Source organism: Zosterops lateralis, assembly GCF_965231275.1.
Source record: "Zosterops lateralis genome assembly, chromosome: 2".
Taxonomy (NCBI): Eukaryota; Metazoa; Chordata; class Aves; order Passeriformes; family Zosteropidae; genus Zosterops; species Zosterops lateralis.
Window position 1 is genome coordinate 1,243,609 of NC_139763.1, and position 19,322 is coordinate 1,262,930.

Genomic DNA, 19,322 nt, shown 5'->3' on the forward strand with positions numbered 1-19,322 from the left:
AATAGGAGGCCCTGGCACAGGGTGCCCAGAGCAGCTGTGGATCCCTGGCAGTGCCCAAGGCCAGGTTGGACATTGGGGACAGTGGGAGGTGTCCCTGCCATTGCAGGGGTGGCTCTGGGTGGATCTTAAGGTCCAAATCCAAACCATTCCATGATTCTGTGTCTAAAGAAAAGGGATGTGAGAGATCAGTGACATGCAGGGGAGAGGATTTCAAACCAGTTTTGGAAAGAATTATTATTTTTATTTCTTTCCACTGTGGGTAATGCAGCCTGCACTGCTTGAACTTCTCTTTGTTGGGACACAGCTAAGAATTGAAATAAAATCCTGTCCTTCAGTGGCAAGGACAAGGAGCTCAGTTTGGGGGTTGCCTGTGAAGGTAAAGCTGTGGTTAACCAGTGTTCATTTGCACTGCTGCACCTGGAGTTAAGGTGCTTGTGGATACTCGGAGAAAAGAAATTAATGTGGAATGTTGAAATATTTGTTCTGCATGATGTTTTTAGTTCCTGTTGTTAAAAAGAGTAGGAATTACATCGTCCTTTTCTTTTTTCTTTGCAGCTGGCCAGCAAACAGCAGTGAGAAGGCAGAGAGTGATAACTGGGATGCCTGGGCAGCTCAGCCATCCCTGACCGTGCCCAGCGCGGGGCAGCTCCGGCAGCGCTCGGCCTTCACCCCTGCCACGGTCACAGGCTCATCCCCCTCCCCTGTCCTGGGCCAGGTGAGCTCCTGGCCTCACCCAAACCTTCTGAGCCACCACAAGGGCTTGGAGAGCAAAGTGGGAACTTTTTCTGTGCATTAAAACACTCACCTGACATAGGCGAGCACCTCCAGGAGGGGTGACAGGGATGGTCCCACCTGCAGAGCTGCCCCAGCCCAGGGAGGACGTGGAGCTGCAGGAGAGAGCCCAGAGGAGGCTCCAGGATGAGCAGAGGGATGGAGCAGCTCTGCTGGGAGGAAAGGCTGGCACAGCTGGGATTGTTCAGCCTGGACAGGAGAAGCTTTGGGCTGAGCTCAGGGTGGCCTTGCAGGGCCTGAAGGAGCCCCAGGAAACCTGGAGAGAGACAATTCCCAAGGGCCAAAGGGACAGGACACAGGGAATGGCTTCACACTGAGAAATGACAGGTTTAGGTGCGATGTTGGGAAAAAATCCTTCCCTGGGAGGGTGGGCAGGGGCTGAGATGGAATTCCCAGATTTGCTGTGGCTGCCCCTGGATCCCTGGCAGTGCCCAAGGCCAGGTTGGACACTGGGGACAGTGGGAGGTGTCCCTGCCATGGCAGGGGTGGCCCTGGATGGGATTTAATGTCTATTCCAACTCAGGCCATTCTTTGATCTTTGATCCTTTGGCAGCATCTGGGGCAGGATTTAACACAGAGCAGTTTCTGGTTTGCTGGTCTGGGGTGGCTCTTTTAGATTTTGGTGATCCAAGTTTGTGTCACTTCCTTGGGGCTCTCTTGACTCCCATGACAACCTTCACTCCCAGGTGGGTTAAGGGGAATAGCAATGGCAAAGCTTCTCTGCTGGATTCTGTCCCTCTGTTCAGGCATTTCCTTTTCCTCAGTGGAGCAACAAACTGTTTTTGGGAAATACTCAATACCTACCTCAGAGCAAAGGGAAATTAGAATGTGTCGTGAACAATTAGCAGCAAAGCATCATTTTCTATAAAATGGGTTATAAGTCCTGCCAGAGCAGCTTCATGAGGGTTAATTACATGTTTATTTTAAGTAAAAGTAATTAATTTAATCTTGCCTTGCATTGATGATATGTTAACAGACAGAAATGCAAGAGGACTGTAAACATTTCTGGAATTACTTGGGAAGTTTAACTGATGCTTTAGTTGAGAGTCTGTGTTTGTTGCTGTCTAAGCACCCTAAGGATGTAATTTCTTAATTTTAAGTGTTGTGTTTGTGTTAAAAAGGAACAAAGCTTTTCTTTAAACACTTCCTTGCTGAAGGTGGAGCACAACTAACTCCTCTCTCCTTCTTTCTGAAGGGTGAAAAAGTGGAAGGGCTTCAAGCCCAGGCTCTGTATCCTTGGAGAGCAAAGAAAGACAACCACCTGAACTTCAACAAGAACGACGTGATCACCGTGCTGGAGCAGCAGGACATGTGGTGGTTTGGGGAGGTGCAGGGACAGAAGGGCTGGTTTCCCAAATCCTATGTCAAGCTCATTTCAGGCCCCATTAGGAAATCCACCAGGTATTTTGTTTGTTTTTCCTGTGCTTAATTTCTGTACTGGGGTAGAGGGAAATAGGAGGAGCTGCACGCTTGAATTTTAAAGTTCTGCCCTGTAAAAGGGCCCTTGTTTTTGTTTTTTGTTTTTTGTTTTTTGTTTTTTTTTTTTTTTTTATCTGGAGGCTTTTGACTTCCAATCCTGAAAATTTGTGTCAGCAATTAGAAAACTGAACCTCAGTTCTCCTTGGGTCTTGCCTCAACAACAAAAGATTAATTAACCTTCTTAATTTTATACAACTTGCAACTGAAAAATGAGTGTATTAGACTTTCTGAAATACAGCTGTGTCAGTCAGAACTCCTCTCTGTCCATAATTAAAAGGTATTCCTCAAATCTAAATCACTTCTCATTATTCTTGAAGGATTAAACATTTAAAATCTCATTTTTTTGTAATGTGAAGGCAACATTAGCATTAGAAATACAAATGAGAATGATTTTAGATAATTTTTTTTTTCCTGAGGATAAAGAGGAGATGCAAAAAATTCTGCATTTAAGGCAAGTTGCTTAAATATGACCATGACAGGCCACTGAATTTATTTTGCCCTTTTACTGTCTCTTCTTTTAAAACCCAGGGAGTTGGGGGTGCACGTGCAACATTTTTGAGTTTGAAACATAACAATGATTTCTCTGAAGAGATTTAAACTTCTTAAATAACCATTATTTTCTTCTAAAGCATGGATTCTGGTTCCTCAGAAAGCCCTGCTAGTCTGAAAAGAGTAGCATCCCCAGCAGCCAAGGCAGCGATGTCAGGGGAAGGTGAGTCCTGGGTGGCCCTGGCAGCCTCTCACTGCCACTGAACACAAGAATTCTGCTTTTTCCCAACATCAGGAATCAGGTTGGGATCTTCAGGTGGTGTTAAAATCCCTGTAAAAAAATCAGTTTGCCTCTAGAATGATTTAGTGTTATTAGAGTAACAGTTTATGCATGTTGTGTATAGAGAAGGAATAATTTCACATATCATGAAAATATCTTTTGTAGTTTGTGCTTTTTCCAATAGTTCTATTATTTTTTTGCCATTATTTTGGTAACATTTTCTGATCTCAAATGGGTTTTCACAGAGGGCCCCATAATCACATCTGTCCATGGTGTCAGGAATTGATTAAAATTAAAATTAATTAAAATATCTTAATTTCCCCCAAAGCTCATTCCCAATGTTTCATTAAAGCTCTTAATGAAGGCAGTGCCAGTCACTTAGAGAACACTGGGGATCCTTGTGTTAAAGGTGGAGCCTGAGGCACAGCCACAAAATTCACAGATATTTTCCTGAAGGGTTTTAAATGGGCAATTCCTGACTGTTGTCACCCTTCAGCTGGAGGGGAATGTCCCCACATGAGCTGCTTTAACTCTTTAATTAACTTCTAATTCCCTCCAGTGCAGAGTCAGCTGTAGGTTAATTAAATCACAGGCAGAAGAAATCAATTAATCTAAATGTAGGTTACAGGTGAACATTTGTTTATCATCCCTACAACACACCTGAAGTTTGTTACTGCAATTCCAGCTACAGTTTTAGGGATGTTTACATTGAATTTGTGTCTAGCATGAGCAGCACAAGGAGAGAACAGCAGAGAAAAGGGAGATGATCAATTATTTCAAAGTTCAGCTGCTCTTGCTCAGTTAATATTCCATGGAATCCCAGCTGGTTTGGGATCTCCTTGTTCTGATTTTCCTCCTATTTGAGGTGAAGGAATTGTGGAAATGCAGAGAATTGTCCCCTGAGATATCTCAGCTGTTGTGTTTGTATTAAAAAGAAACACAATTTTGTTTAAACACTTCAAAAAAAGCTGTGGTTTTGAGAAACAGCAGAACAAGGATTTAACATCTTCTGTTGAGAGGGTTGGAGAAAAGCTCATGTGCAGAAGGTGATTTTTAAGGTGTGTGGCCTTTGCATCCCAAACTCTGAAAACTCCACTCATCAGCACAAAGCACAAACCACTGGGGAAGATATTTAATATCTAAATGAATGATTTATGTACAATTTAATTATAATAGCAAATTCTGTACAACCCCCCCTTGAGCCAGCTTTGTGATAGATCCTCTCCACTCCTCATAGATACAATTCTCTTCATTAAATATTGACATTTCTCTGAGCAATAAATAATAAATTTGCCTTCTGCCTAGCCCTGGTGTAAATGAGATTTTGCAGAGGCTCCAGGAATTCTCCATGTGCTGTTATTTTTATTTTTGCAGAGTACATTGCCATGTACACCTACGAGAGCTCGGAGCAGGGGGACCTCACTTTCCAACAAGGTGACCTGATCCTGGTGACAAAGAAAGATGGTGACTGGTGGACGGGAACGCTGGGTGATAAATCAGGAGTTTTCCCATCTAATTATGTGAGACTCAAAGATTCTGAGGTAGAGAAATGTTTTCTTTGGGGCTTGTAGTTGTAGCTGCAAGACCAGGGGAATAAAAACACATTGCAGATTTATTGAGTGAGACTGGAAGGGGAAAATAATTACAATAACAACAATAATTGCATTTTACAATTTAATATCATAAATAACTTTGGGGATCATTTATTAAAGTAATGCCAACCTCAGTAATGCACTTGGCAGTTTTTTAGACATTGATCAGAACAGCCATGATTGTTTTATTGCTCTGGTAAATTTTTAATGTCTGAGCTGTATCTTACTGCCATTATTAAAAAAAAAAAAAGCCCAAAAATCTACACAAAAAATATTTCAGTCTATTATATTTTTGCCCACCATTTCTTGCAATCAAGGAAAATAAATTTTGCCCCAAAACTTTGCTAACTACTGTATTTATTTGACAGTTTTGGACTGACTAATAGAGGTTCTGTTTCATCTCTTTTTATCTTGAAATAATTTCATCAAACATGTGGTTTTGGGTTATTTTTTTTTTCTTTTTTTTTTTTTTTTTTTTTTCTTCCTTTCTTTTTAGGCAATCTGAAGAGAGATGTTCTCTCATTTATATGGGAGGATAATTTATGTTGAGGGGATAATTTATCTCCCAGTAGGAATTAGTTTAGATTCAGAGTTGGGTACATAACTGATCTCTTGATGAGAAAGATTTTGGTTTATATTTCTGGAATAATGGGAGGGTTAAAGGTAAATAAATAAAAATCAGTGGATTTGGGGGAATCTGGATGATAATGCACAGAAACTCAGTGAAAGACTGAACAGAATCACTCCTTAAAACCATTCCTGCTGCTGGAAAAGCCAGAGGATAAAACCTGCAGTGAGATCTGCAGCTGTAGAAAACCTTTCAGGAGGAAATTTCTGCAGTGTCAAGAAATTCCATCCACATCCTCTGGGCCAGGATTAAAAACCTTGTAATTAATGATGTTCAGTATTGAAGTCCTTGGAGAGATGGGATTGGGACAGTGTTGGCAAATCCTTGTGGAGAGCTCAGGTGCTCAATTCTGAGTTTCCTTTTGTCAGAGAGCTCAGTTCGGTGTTTCTGCCACTTGAAAAACTGCACCAGCTCATCCAAAAGTGCTCCAAGTGTCCTTTGTGCTGGTGAAAATCCCACCTTCAGCTCAAATCTTGATGAGAAAGGGAGGAAGAAGCTCAGAGCTGGTGCAGCCTCTGCTCCTGGGATGTATTTTTTATCCTGTGCCTGCAGGACACGGATCTGTCTCCAAGTGGGTAACTGGGTTTTGCTCTCCAGCCTGCTCCAGAGCCAGTTTTTGCAGAGGATTTCACAGTCCTGCCTCTCTGGGCACTCAGATGTGCTGCTGTGCTTGGACAGCTGCCTGGGCCTGCAAAACGGTCTGAAAAGGGAAATAATTTCATGTGTTCTGCACTGTTGACAGGCCCAAAGAAAAGCAGGGGTGATCTTTCAGCAGCAAGGGCAGAGTTTCTAGCAATGACTCAAAATCTCAGTGGTTTCTATAGCAGAAGAATTTTTTTAATTTGTTCTTCTGTGCCAGGCTGTGCCCATTCACCTCAGGGTGCTAAAATAAACCATTCCCTTTTCCTTCAAGCTTCAGTTTATTAAAAAAAAAGTGGGAAAATCTTTGTTCTTCAGAGGAACAATGGCACAATGGCCCATTCTGAGGGTTTTCCTTAGGGGGAGGTGGATGGATACAGGATTTTATTCTGGACACTGGTGAGAATTCCCTCTGTGGGGATGGAGCTCAGGGCAGGCTTGAAAACACAACAATCTCAAGACATCTGATTATAAAACCTTGCACAGGGGTTCAGAAAATAATCCCTGAGTGGATCAAGTTGGGATTTGAAGGGTCCTGCTGTACACCACAATTGGCAAGTCCTTGCTGGGGTTTAATTAATTGACAAAGCAAATTCTGCTCTGCTGGCTCAGGAGAGTCCATCCCGTATCACAAAATGCCCTCAGGTGTTCACTGAGTGTCCAGAACAGGCTCTGTCCTCACTGCTGTGTTTTCTCTCAGCAGAAGGAATGGGAAATCCTTCTCCATCTCCTGAGTGGGCCAGAAACAGGGACCTAAATGTGCTATTTATTAATTAATTTATTTATTGAAGTACTGTAGGACTTTCCCATGTGTTCCTTCTGCTTTTGCAGGAAGAATCTTCAAAAACAATTCAGACTCAGTCTGGTCAAGGTGGTTATGGAGTTTTCATTTTAAAATCATCTCTCTGTTTCACAGTAAAGACAATGTCCCAGCCTGTTTGGTCTGTCCATGTGCTAAAATCCAGCAGCATGGATTCTGGCCAAGGGAAGTTGGCAGGAGGGGGTTCTCTGAAGCTCCAGGCACTTGTTCTTTTCCTGAGGACAGCAGAGAGTGAAACAGTTCCCAGAGCAGAAGGAATTCCTGGGATCACTCTGTCAGTCCTTTGGTTCATCCCTCTCTGTGTCAAGACCATCTCCCCCTGTCCCCAGAGCTGTCCCTGTTCCCTGTGGGGCTCTCCTGGCTCCCTGCCCTGTCACCCAAATCCCAGGGCTGCAGGGAAGGGTGAGGATCTGGGGACACTCAGAGGAGGAAGATTTGCTGCTCCTGTGGGGTGTAACTGTAACAATCTGACAGTGACAGGGAAGGAGCACTGGGACATCAAAGCTGAAGATGTGTCTGATAATCCATTTTATAAGTGACTCAAAACCAACACGAGGGTTTGCACGGCCATGGAGTTGTTCTTTAGTTACTCCTCAGTTTAATTTCTGCCAGAATCCCCAAGTTTTCAAAGCATCAGTTGATAGGGAGAATATGGAGCAGAAAACTCTTCTTTTCCACAGAGGATTTAGGATTCTGTGGAAACCCTCAAGTCATTTGATGTTGGAGGATCCTGAGGGTGAAGAAGGTGAAGTTGAGGGAGGTGAAATGTGGAAGGCAAGAGGACATTTATGACTCCCCAACATTTCTGGCCACAATACAGTTCAGATTTAAGTTCCTTTATCCACCTCAAACCTCTTTACTGCAGAGCACAGAACTTTCAGTGGCCTGGGAGGAAACTGCAGGAATTATTTAGGGGGCAGGAACTGGACTGGTCAAGTTTTGCTGGATTTCTTGTGGCTGTTTAAAAACTTTGCTTCCCAACCCCTTGGATGTTGATGTTCATCCCTCACCTCACCCTGTCTTGGTGCAGGGAGTTTCTCAGGAATATTTGCAATCCAGCTGTTTGGAGGGATGGAAACTTCTATTGTTTCAGCTCACCTCCACAAAATTCCTCTTCTGCAGATAGATGGATTTGCAATTACAAATGGGATCTACTTTGGGATTAGAAATGGGATCTATGTTGGGATTAGAAATGGGATCTACGTTGGGATTACAAATGGATTATACTTTGGAATTACAAATAAATTATATTTTGGAATTACAAATGGGATCTATTTAGGGATTACAAATAGATTATAGTTTGGAATTACAAATGGATTATATTTAGGGATTATAAATAGGATCTACTTTGGGATTACAAACAGGTTATACTTTGGGATTACAAATGGGTTATAATTTGGGATTATAAATGGGATCTACTTTGGGATTACAAATGGAATCTACTTTGGTATTTGCAGCCCATAAAAGGGAATAAAAGTCTGCACTTCTGCATTTACAAATCATCCACTTCATGCTTGGTATTTATTCCCAGATGTTTATTGCCATCTAAAATATTAAGGATTTCTGTAAGAACAGAATTTCCTTGTGAGTTTTTGACTGCTGTGCTTGTTGAATGTGTTGAGTGAAGCTTTGTAAATCATTTTCATGTACTGGAGAAAGAAACCTGAGTGCTAAACTTGCATCTTGTTCTCCATTTCAAGGCTCCAGGAGCAGCTGGGAAAACAGGAAGCTTAGGGAAGAAACCTGGTGAGTCAAATATTGTGACAGCACCTTCTCTCTGTTCTTAAGTGTTCAATTCAATGGCAACAAAGACTTTTCCATGAAAATAGATTATGTTTGCTCTTGGTCATCTTGGAGCAGTTTGCACTGATGAAAAGCATTATAAAATAACTGGAATAAATGCAGTTAATAAATAATGTAACTGTAATAAAAGAATTCATCCTCTAATCACTCCAGCGTGTCAATCACTGAATAACATGTAGGTAGAGAATAAAAATCTGCCTGCTCAAAAGTGAATGCAAACTTCCTGCTGGATTGCTCAGCAGAGCAGTGGGAGCCTTTCCCCCTTGTCCTGCCTTGCCTTGGGACTTGTCCCAAGCTTTTGGAGAGGAAGGAGGAGAAATTTTTGAATTAAATACAACAGATGCTGGCAGGAGAGTGGAAGGTTTAGAGCAGAGAAAAACCAAAAGCAGAGTCAGTGCTGGGTGAGGGCAAAGCCAGGGAGTTGTTGGGCTTCTGGAAAGGGCAGGGCTGGGTGGGATCTCAGGCAGGAATTGTTCCCTGGCAGGGTGGGCAGGCCCTGGAAGAGAATTCCCAGATTTGCTGTGGCTGCCCCTGGATCCCTGGCAGTGCCCAAGGCCAGGTTGGACATTGGGGACAGTGGGAGGTGTCCCTGCCATGGCAGGGGTGGCACTGGATGGGCTTTGGGGTCCTTCCAACCCAAATCATTCCATGGCTCCATGAATTTGTGTGCTAATCCCAGATCCAGGTTTAAAGCCCATTTATAACTCAGCTCCAGGCCTTGCCATCACCTCCCTGCCTCTCCCTGCTGAAGGAGCTTCTGCTGTAGTTGATTCCTGTGTTCTTTGCAGTGCCCCTGGACTGCTCCTCATCCCTCTGTTCCTCATCCTCCTCACGCTGCTCATTTCTATCTCAAATGCTTCTCTGATCATTTTTAATGATCCTTAATGCTCCTTTCCATCTAAATTTCACATCAATCATTTGATCATTTCCACGTTGGGCTTCAACTCTTTGTGTCTTCCCTGCACCAAACCCTCCCTCAATTCCCAACTTTCCAGGATTTATGGGTTCCTCTGCCTCCAGCTGCCTTTGGAATGAATTCCTTAGGGTTGAGTGACTGTCCTGGATCCCCCAGGGAAGGTCCAGCAGCACCAACCCCACATTGTGTGTGTTAAACCTCACCCTGCACATGGACTGGGGACTTTGAGGAGACTCCAGAATTCCTGCAGCTCCATCAGCTCCTGGGTTAACTCTGTGGGCACCAGAATTGTTCCCTGCCTTTCCTCAAACACTGTGGGGCAGAGGAAACTCCCAACACTTGCTTTGGGCAATTCCCTGGAATTGTGAACTCCCAGTTCCTCTGTGTCCCCTCCTGTTCCCAGAGAAATCCTGTTTGCTGCATTTGGAAAACATTCATTTTTGGGGTCAGGTGGTGAAAAATTTCCTGCCAGCCTTAATTTGGTACAAATTCTTGGTGCAACTTCATTATTCAGTCATTGATGTGGCTCCTCTTCTTAGGGAGCTCAGTGCAAAGATGTGTTTACTGGAAAACACTGGATTTTAAGAGCTGTACAGTTCCTATTCCTATTATTATTATTATCTGTTTCAAACATTTTTCATCTCTATTATTCTCTGTTTTAAACATTTTTGATCACAGAGCTGCTGCACCTCTGTTTTATTACTTATTTATTCCTCTAGTGCTCTGAACCTCTCATTTATTTTACAATTACCACATCTATCCATGGAAATACAGAAATCCATAACAGTTGTGTGGAAAGAAATAACACAGTGTTAGAGCAGAATTAATGTTGGATAAAATGTATTCAATTTTTTTCAAATTAACCTTTTCTCTCCTCCTCTGCTCCAACAGAAATTGCCCAAGTTATTGCCTCTTACACAGCAACAGGCCCAGAACAACTGACTCTTGCTCCTGGCCAGTTGATTCTCATCAGAAAGAAGAATCCAGGTGGTTGGTGGGAAGGAGAGCTTCAAGTTAGTTCCTTTTTTATTTTTCCCCATGTAAAATTCCATTAAAAAAAAAAAAAAAAAAAAAAAAAAAAGTTGGTTTTTAGCAGCTCAAAATGCTAAATGTGTCAATGAGAAATAAATTTGATAAAATTTCCAAGAACAGCCCCAGCCCTTGCCATGGATTTGGGGTAACCAGAGAGGCAGGAGATTTTTTTTTTTTCATCTTTTGTGGAGAATTCCTCTTCCAGGATTCCTTTGGGGTTTTCTCTCACTAACCTTGATGCTGGTGGTAACTTTTAGCTTTAAAGAGTCTCCATTAAATGTATTTTAAGACAGAAAAGAAACTTCTGGGCAAGAGCTGTCACAGTTATCACTGAGCAGCTGCTCTGAGGCTCTGAAACAATTCAATTTTGATTGTGTAAATATTCCCATGTAAGTTTAGATACTTTAATATCTTACATGTGGTTTTACAGTTGGGTTTTATTTTGTTATCAATCCCTGACTGTTCTTTTTATTCTCCTGTTCCACATTTGAGGGTCTGAGTGAAGGGAAAATAAGGCAAATGTTTTAAACATGACATTGCTGTTTTAATGCAACGTTCAAAAACATCTTAAATTATCTAAATAGACTTCAGATCAAGTGTTTTCTTTTTTAGTAAAGATTTAGACAGGGAAAAAAGTAGTTCAAGAATAGTAAATCCTTTAATTGATTTTTTTTCCCACCAAAACCAACAATTTGTTTTTAAGAGGCAAAATTCTCCTTGCCCAAAATGCCAACCTTACTCTAACACAAACAGAGAATAAACAGTTAAGATCATTTTTGGTGTAGAGTTAGAAGCTGGGATTCAAAGTTCTGGAAGAACCTTTCTTACTGTAAGGAATTTTTATAGATTTGATTTGCACTGGACAATGGAGTTGGGGTAATAACAGGATGAGGTTTCCTGCTTTGGTGACACAAGGAAAATATATCCAAGGAGCTTGGATATATTTTTGTAAAAGAAAAGAGGAAATTCAGATTCTTAATCTCTGTTTAAACTGTGACATTTTAAACTGTCACAATCTGGAGAATCTACTTAAATATAATTCTTTACATCACGAACAAGCGTTTAATTAGAAATATCAATATGTTAATATTAAAATGTTTAACTAGTGGTACAAAACAGCTGAGTTTTCCCTTAGTAAATCCATTTTCCCCCTGGTCTGGGCTGCTGGCTGAGCTGGTGGAGCCCTGGCTGCCCCAGCCCTGGGTGAGCAGTGTCTGTCTCGGCAGGCGCGGGGCAAGAAGCGCCAGATCGGCTGGTTCCCGGCCAACTACGTCAAACTGCTGAGCCCTGGCACCAGCAAGAGCACCCCCACCGAGCTGCCCAGGCCTGCAGCACCCTCAGGTGAGCCCTGCCTGCCCCTGCCACCCCTTCCCTGGGTCCTGAGCCTGTGCTGGGCCTGCAGTGGGGAGGGCTGGGGAGCTCCGGAGCCTTTGGGGTGTTGCTGTGTCCCCCAAACCATCCCAGCCCATCCCAGTCCCTGTTCTCGTCCCATCCCAGTTCTCATCCCATCCCATCCCTGTCCCTGTTCCCATCCCAGTCCCTGTTCCCATCCCATCCCATCCCAGTCCCTGTTCTCATCCCAATCCCTGTTCTCATCCCAGTCCCTGTTCTCATCCCATCCCATCCCAGTCCCTGTTCCCATCCCAGTCCCTGTTCTCATCCCATCCCATCCCAGTCCCTGTTCCCATCCCAGTCCCTGTTCTCATCCCATCCCATCCCACTCCTTGTTCACATCCCATCCTATCCCTGTTCTCATCCCAGTTCCTGTTCTCATCCCATCCCAGTTCCTGTTCCCATCCCATCCCAGTCCTTGTTCTCATCCCATCCCAGTCCCTGTTCCCATCCCAGTCCTTGTTTTCATCCCATCCCATCCCATCCCATCCCATCCCATCCCATCCCATCCCATCCCATCCCATCCCTGACTGAAGCAGGAGCTGGAGAGGCTCAGGAGGATCCAGGGGTGGATCCTGCAGGTCCTTGAGGTGACATGGGACAATCCCCCCATGGGGAGGGAGCTTTCCTCCTGCACCTCAGGCTTTATGAAAGGACACAAAACATGAACATTCCCATGGAATCACAGCATGGCTGGGCTGGAAGGGCCTTTTCAGATCCCATTCCACGATCCTGAGTTTCTGGAGCTGGTGCTGACTGGCCCCTCTGGTGGTTGTTTTAAAGGTCCAGAAAATGCCTTCTCTAAAGCCTCATGGAATTCAGGTTTAGAATGGTAACTCAGCATTGAGACACAAGGAAATGTGATGAGATTTTTTTAATATATATTTTTGAAATCATTTCAGGTTTGACAATCTGGGGCTTTCTGCACATGCTGAATTTTACAGAATAAAATTTTAGCACTTTTTGTGTTGTCTGCAGAACAAAATCTTAATCAAACTGTAATTAAAAAAAGGAGGGGGGGGAGAAGCTGTTTGGCAAATTGAAATAAGTTGCTGGTTTTATTTATTATGAAAATAAAAGCAAATTTTACGATTAATCCACTGGAGAGAAGCTGCCAGCAAGGCTCATTAATAGAAGTCTGATGTCTGGTGGGAAAAACCAGAAGCCTTGTGGCCTGGCAAAGAGAAAAACAGCAGAGACATAGAGGGGATTATTTATTTAACTAAACAGTCCTGCTGCTTCAGGGAATTCAGGGAACTGCTTTGTCAGAAGTGAGCAGAACCAGCTGTATCCTGAGATTGGATGAGTTCCACTGCAAGGAAATAGAAAATCCCTGCTGGAACCAGTCCTGGGGTGCCAGCAGAGCAGCCTAGATGACCTGGGCTGTTTTTTGTCCAGTTCTGTTAATTTTCTCTCTCATTTTTCACTATTTTTGTGTTCTGAAAACCTCACTGTGATAACAAGGACATCAGCACTGGCTTTTTTTTTGTTTTGTTTTGTTTTTTGGATTATGCAGCTTCCAATAGTGGAAATTCAAACGTGTCCCAGATTTTCCTGTCTGCTGACCAGTCCTGGTGGAGGATTCCAGGCCAGGCTGGAACACCCTGGGACAGTGGAAGGTGTCCTTGTCATGGCAGGGGTGGCACTGGATGGGCTTTAGGTCCCTTGTAACCCAAGCCCTGCTGGGATTCCATGGAACTCTTTGGGATTCCACAAAACTCTTTGGGATTCCACAGAACTCTTTGGGATTCCATGGAACTCTTTGGGATTCCACGAAACTCTTTGTGATTCCACGAAACTCTTTGGGTTTCCACAAAACTCTTTGGGATTCCACAAAACTCTTTGAGATTCCATGATACCCTTTGGGATTCCATGAAACCTTTTGGGATTCCATGAAACTCTTTGGGATTCCACAGAACTCTTTGGGATTCCATGAAACTCTTTGGGATTCCATGATACCGTTTGGGATTCCGTGAAACCGTTTGGGGTTTTTAAACCCTGGAGTCAGTCTGGGAGGGCTGAGCTGAGCCCCAGGATGGGCTCCAGTCACTGCAGGGTCCTGGAGCTGTCCTGAGCCATGGGCAATGTCCAGAGGTGACCTTTGCATGTGGGTCAGGAGGGATTGAGGTTGGATTTTAGGGAAAGATCTTCCCCCAGAGGATGCTGGGCACTGCAGAGAATGGGCACAGCCCCAGAGCTCCAGGAGCTGCCAGGGATGCCCAGGCTGGGATTTGGGGTGTCTGTAGATCACAGACAGGACAGGGATGGATCAGGAACCCCTCAGCAGGATCCCCTGGGTTTGGGGAAAGGTGCCACCAGCCCCGAGGTGACCCCGGTCCCCTTGCAGTGTGCCAGGTGATCGGCATGTACGACTACAGCGCGCAGAACGACGACGAGCTGGCCTTCAACAAAGGGCAGATCATCACCGTGCTCAACAGGGAGGACCCCGACTGGTGGAAGGGGGAGGTCAACGGCCACGTGGGGCTCTTCCCCTCCAACTACGTGAAGCTGACGACGGACACGGACCCGAGCCAGCAGTGTGAGTGCGGGCGGGCGCGGGGGGAACACGCAGCACTGCCGGGCCCCGCGCAGCCCCCCGGCCTCCTGCAGGACCTGCTGTCCCTCCCTCCCTCCCTTCTCCACCTCCCTTGTGTTTTGGTTGGTTTTGTTCCCATCCCCTGAGCTCCCACCCCAAATCCACCCTTCCCACCACCACCACCACCAGCCCATCAGTTTTTTGCTCCATTGCCTTGCCTCATTTCCCCAGCTTGAATTTGCTCATTTGTTTTGTTTTGCTTATGTGTTGTTTTCCTCCTTTTTCTAGGAATCATATGTTGTCCATCCCCCACTCAGGCTTGAAAGTCCTCAAAGAGACCCACTATCCCATAGCAGTGCCCAAGAGGGATGATGGGAGATGCAGCCTTGATCATGTCGCTTCCAGCATGATCATCTACTGCCTTCTGAGTCAAGAACACACTGCACAGCAGTTTTTTACCTCATTTGACATTTAGTTGCATGGAAATCGCAATGGTCGAGTTAATTACCAACAAAATTAAACTTGATTCAAAACGAAAAACGACAAAAAAATAACAAAACAAAAACACACACACGCAAAAAAAAAAATAAATCAGAGGATAGTGGGTCCTTTTGTGGCTTTCATTGTTACCAAACTAATTTTTTTCCACCTTTGCACAGGTGCTTTTGGTAGTTTTTAAAATTTTATTTTTTAAAGATATATTTTAGCCTTTTAAAGGAAAAGTATAAATTAAATTTTCTTCATTGCAATTTTGTTTGTGCAAAAAGACCCACTATCAAGGAATGCTGCATGTGCTATTAAAATTGTTCCAAATGTCCATGAATTGGAGACTTTATGTATCTTTCTTTTTTTATTGTTCACTTGTCCAGTGTTGTCAATATGTCTCTTTTTTTTTTATTATTATTTTAATTTTCTTTTTTTCTTTTTTTTTTTAATTACAAAAGAACAGAAGGAGTTTAAATCAGTTTAAGGAAGTTTAAATGTGCCCAGTTCCAGGTATTTTGTTGTAGTTACTGTACTGTTTGTAACAGGTGTTGTTGTTGAGTGTGTAACCCATTGTGGAGAAGGGAAATGCCCTCCTCCCGTGCCAGAGGCAAACCTGGAGTGCTGTTTTACCCAGCTCTGTTCATTTGATTTTTGCACATTCTTTAGCTGCAAACAGCCTGGTGTGTGTGGTTGTCCCTGGGTTTGTCACATTCCAGGGGCAGAAATGGGTGGAATGTTCCCTCCTGGGGGTGCCACAATCCCAGCCCGGGCACTGGGGCTCCTCACTTGTGCTTTCTGCGGAACAACACGTTCTGAAACGAGTCATTGCCCTGACAAGAACGAATGTATAGAACTCTCTCCCTTGCAATTAATTTCCAATGTTTACATTTTTTTAAAACTTAGACTGTGGAATTTATACAAATTAATATGAAATGGAGCTTTCAGTGGAGTCGTAGCTGCGCTGTAGCCGAGCCGTGCCCGTCTCTGTAGCCTTAGTGCCCGGCTCTTGCTGAAATGCCTGGTGCTGGCAGTGCCCTCCTCCCACCGAGCACAACAGAGCCCTGCTACTAATGATTTACCACTCAGTTACGTCCTGGTTGTGTGTCCCACTGTCCCCCAGCTCCTGCTGGCAGCCTGTAGCCCTCCCAGCCCAGCTCCCTGCTCCCGACCCGTCCTGCGGTGCAAAGGACAAGTGAAGCTCCTTATTCAGTTGCACTTCAGTATTTCATCACTATGAATGTAAATTATATAAATATATAAAGAAAAAAAACAAACAAACAAAAACCTGCAGCTTTAACAACTGTAATACAGCCTTTCCAATTAGTTCCATGTATAGAGAATTAAATCCTTCGTACAAAAGAGGCCGACACGTGTTTGTTGTCTCGTTGCTGGGTCACACTGAGCTCGCCAGGGGCTGTGAGAGCAGCCAGGGATGTGCCAGCAGCACAGCCTGGAGCCCTTTGCCCCTCACAGTGACACTTCTCTGGGTTCTTGGAATGCTGTTTCTATCTAATTACTCAGATTCATCATTATGATCTGCAGCTTTTTGCCCCTCTGGTTGGGGGGGTGGATCTTTGGACTCCTGGTGGGTCCTTTCCAGCTCAGGATTCTCTGATTCCCTGCCCAGGGTTTCTACCAATGGTACCAATCTGTAGATTTTGATTTTTTTTTTAATAGAGAAATTAAATAATATTTCATGATTTGCCATGGGTTTACCTGGATTTGGGATGTGTTATATGCCAGAAGTTCAAGTCTGAAAATATGCACAAGTGTACAGATTTTCCTTCTTTTTAGGACAGTATTTAAATAGTGATACATTGTTCATTTCTACCATAAAAAATAATTCTTTTCCATTGTGGCCATTTGCTGACAACAGCAGAAATAGAACAGCACATCCCACTTGTGATTTTCACTGCATTCTGAGGGGTTGGAGCCAGGTTTGACTCCACTCTGTCAATATTTTGTGCATTAACTGATATTTGAACAAGATCATCTCTCTCTTTCCCCATCCTGAGCTGCTGGGTTGGAAAACTGACTCAGCTAAAAGCCTTTAGAGACATTGTGAGTCCTGAGACTTCAGGCCAGAACTACAAATGGAATCCGTAGGGAAATATTTGCAATACTTCAGCTGTAGGGGATTCAGGTGCTGCTTTTTCCAATCTCTTTACATCAAGTGAGAAGAAAAATGAAGCTCCTGCAGAGCCCTGCAGGGTGGAGGTTCTCTGTGTCTTCCAGGGGCTGAGACTGAAGCCTTTCAAAATCCCTGAGTCCTGAAAGCTCCTGGAGGCAGCTTTGCAGTGACCTGGGAGGAACAGCCTGGAGTTGTCCCTGTGTGAATCTCAGGGAATCCCTGAATCCCTGAGGCTGGAAAAGCCCTCCCAGAACATCCCAGCTGTGCCCACCTTGTCCCCAGGGCAGAGCTCTGAGTGCCACCTCCAGGGATGGGCACTCCAAAGCTCCCTGGGCTCTTCCCAAAGCCCGAGCACCCTTTCCATGGGAAAATTCCTGCTGCTGTCCAACCTGAACACACACATTGCTTGTGCCAGGACTCCTCAGGCAGAAGAGCAAAATAAATCTCATGTACAGAGTCCCAAAGACATTCCCTTGTGGCTTAAGTGAGAGATGTTGGAATCCCTGTAATGCTGATTTTCTCCATGAATCCCTAAAGGTGCTTTCATAGCTCAGCAGAGAGTGTTTCATCCTCCTCACCAGGGATTCTCCCTGAGCTGCAGGGAACAAGGCATTGCTTTATTTGTCTTTATGGATATAAATATAGATAAATATATGTGTGAGAATGAGAGGAGGACAGTGACTGCCCCTGGATCCCTGGCAGTGCCCAAGGCCAGGTTGGACACTGGGGACAGTGGGAGGTGTCCCTGCCATGGCAGTGGCTGATCCTTAAAATCCCTTCCCACTCAAACCATCCTGGGATTCTGTGAATTGATTCTTTATCTTCACTTCCCTGTGCCAGGTGCTTTCTCCTGTTGCACAGGGATTGTCACTGGAGGGGTAGAGAGGAGACTGGAATTCCAGATGCTGCCAGTGCTGCTGGATTTTATTCTTCACTGTTTTTACTGTTTGTGGGAATTCCCTCAGTATTCAGCTGCTGGCAGGGAATTCCCATGGATGTTCTTACAAGAATTTGTTCTTTTCAATAATTGAAATCTGTCCAAGACAACTCTTAAGTCTGAAACGTGTTTCTCAAGAACATTTTGCTTTATATTCATGATCAATTTTATTTATACCTCAATTCTTTTGGAGCTTTAGTGGCTTCACTTTCTGCCCCATGAGCTCACTGAGCACATTTAATTCCCATAACCGAAATGACTGAAATGCTGGTTTTGTTCTCTGGTTTTAAAGCACTTTTTAGTTCTTTGTAGTTATTGACTCCAGCTATTTAACTTGTTAAATAGCAACTTCTGTGCAGTAAATTCAGATGACAAACGACTTTTTTTAGACTTTATTTTAGACAACTTCAGTAGATTCAGGAAAAATATACCTCAAATATTACTGCATGACTTGAATTGACACAGACAACAGGGTAAGGAAGTTCTCCTTAGCCAGACACAGTGCTGAGGTGACCTTTGGGTGTCAGGACATTGCCCTGGTGCAGTTAAAAATGAAAATGCTTTTCACCAAGGCTTCACTGGGGACTTTAATAAGCAAAATACCTGAACTGAGCTGTAGGGACCCACAGGGACCATCCAGTCCCCTCCTGTCCCTGCCCAGAGCCCCAACAATCCCCCCTGGGCATCCCTGGCAGGGCTGTCCAAAGGCTCCTGGAGCTCTGGGGCTGTGCCCATTCCCTGGGGAGCCTGGGCAGTGCCTGAACCCTCTGGGGGAAGAGCCTTGCCCTAAAATCCCCCCTCAATCCCTCCTGGAACAGCTCCAGCCTCTCCCTGGGTGCTGTTGCTGTGCCAGGAGCAGAGATCCGAGCTGTCCCTCTGCCAAATGAAAGTGAAAAAACAATAAAAAGTTGTTCGAGAAAAGGTTGGAACATTTAAAATATTGCATTTGGTCCTCACATTCCTGGTTCCAAGTGAAGTGCCTGCACAGCACTTTTATTTATGGGATTGATTCCCTATGAAATGGGGCTGTGCAGTTCCTTCTGCTTGGACCTGTGGCTGCTGCTTGTGACTCTCCTCCTGTCCCCTGAGTGTCCAGGGGCTCAGACAGGCCCAGGCTCACAATTCAGAGGTGAGGTTTAGTTTCCTGATGTGTTCTGAACCATTCCAGGGCTTGGTTAGCTCTGTGATTTACATTTTGGAGTGCATTCTTGCCCTCACAATGTAGGATTTTACTGTCCCCAAGCAGCCTCTGGAAAGGGATTGGTAGAATCAGTGACTCATTGAGATTGAGGTTGGAGCCACCAGCAGTGAAGCACCTCCTCACCTCCCTGGGCACATCCACACCTCTGAACAATTCCAGACAGGGCCAT

At 44.3% G+C, this 19,322-nt stretch overlaps 1 protein-coding gene across 7 annotated transcripts in view; it reads left to right on the plus strand.

Moving 5' to 3' along the window:
• ITSN1 (intersectin 1) overlaps positions 1-19,322 on the plus strand; it is a 110,989-nt gene that overhangs the window by 72,162 nt on the left and 19,505 nt on the right. For 6 of the 7 annotated variants that reach the window (XM_083884041.1, XM_083884043.1, XM_083884044.1 and 3 more), the window contains 8 exons: positions 556-715; positions 1,988-2,193; positions 2,901-2,983; positions 4,415-4,581; positions 8,420-8,465; positions 10,330-10,451; positions 11,697-11,811; positions 14,210-14,401. In XM_083884041.1, coding sequence (XP_083740167.1) covers positions 556-715; positions 1,988-2,193; positions 2,901-2,983; positions 4,415-4,581; positions 8,420-8,465; positions 10,330-10,451; positions 11,697-11,811; positions 14,210-14,401 — 1,091 coding nt within the window. Of the gene's footprint in view, positions 1-555; positions 716-1,987; positions 2,194-2,900; positions 2,984-4,414; positions 4,582-8,419; positions 8,466-10,329; positions 10,452-11,696; positions 11,812-14,209; positions 14,402-14,686; positions 16,247-19,322 lie in introns of those variants that run through there. The other variant, XM_083884047.1, reaches the window with a different exon arrangement.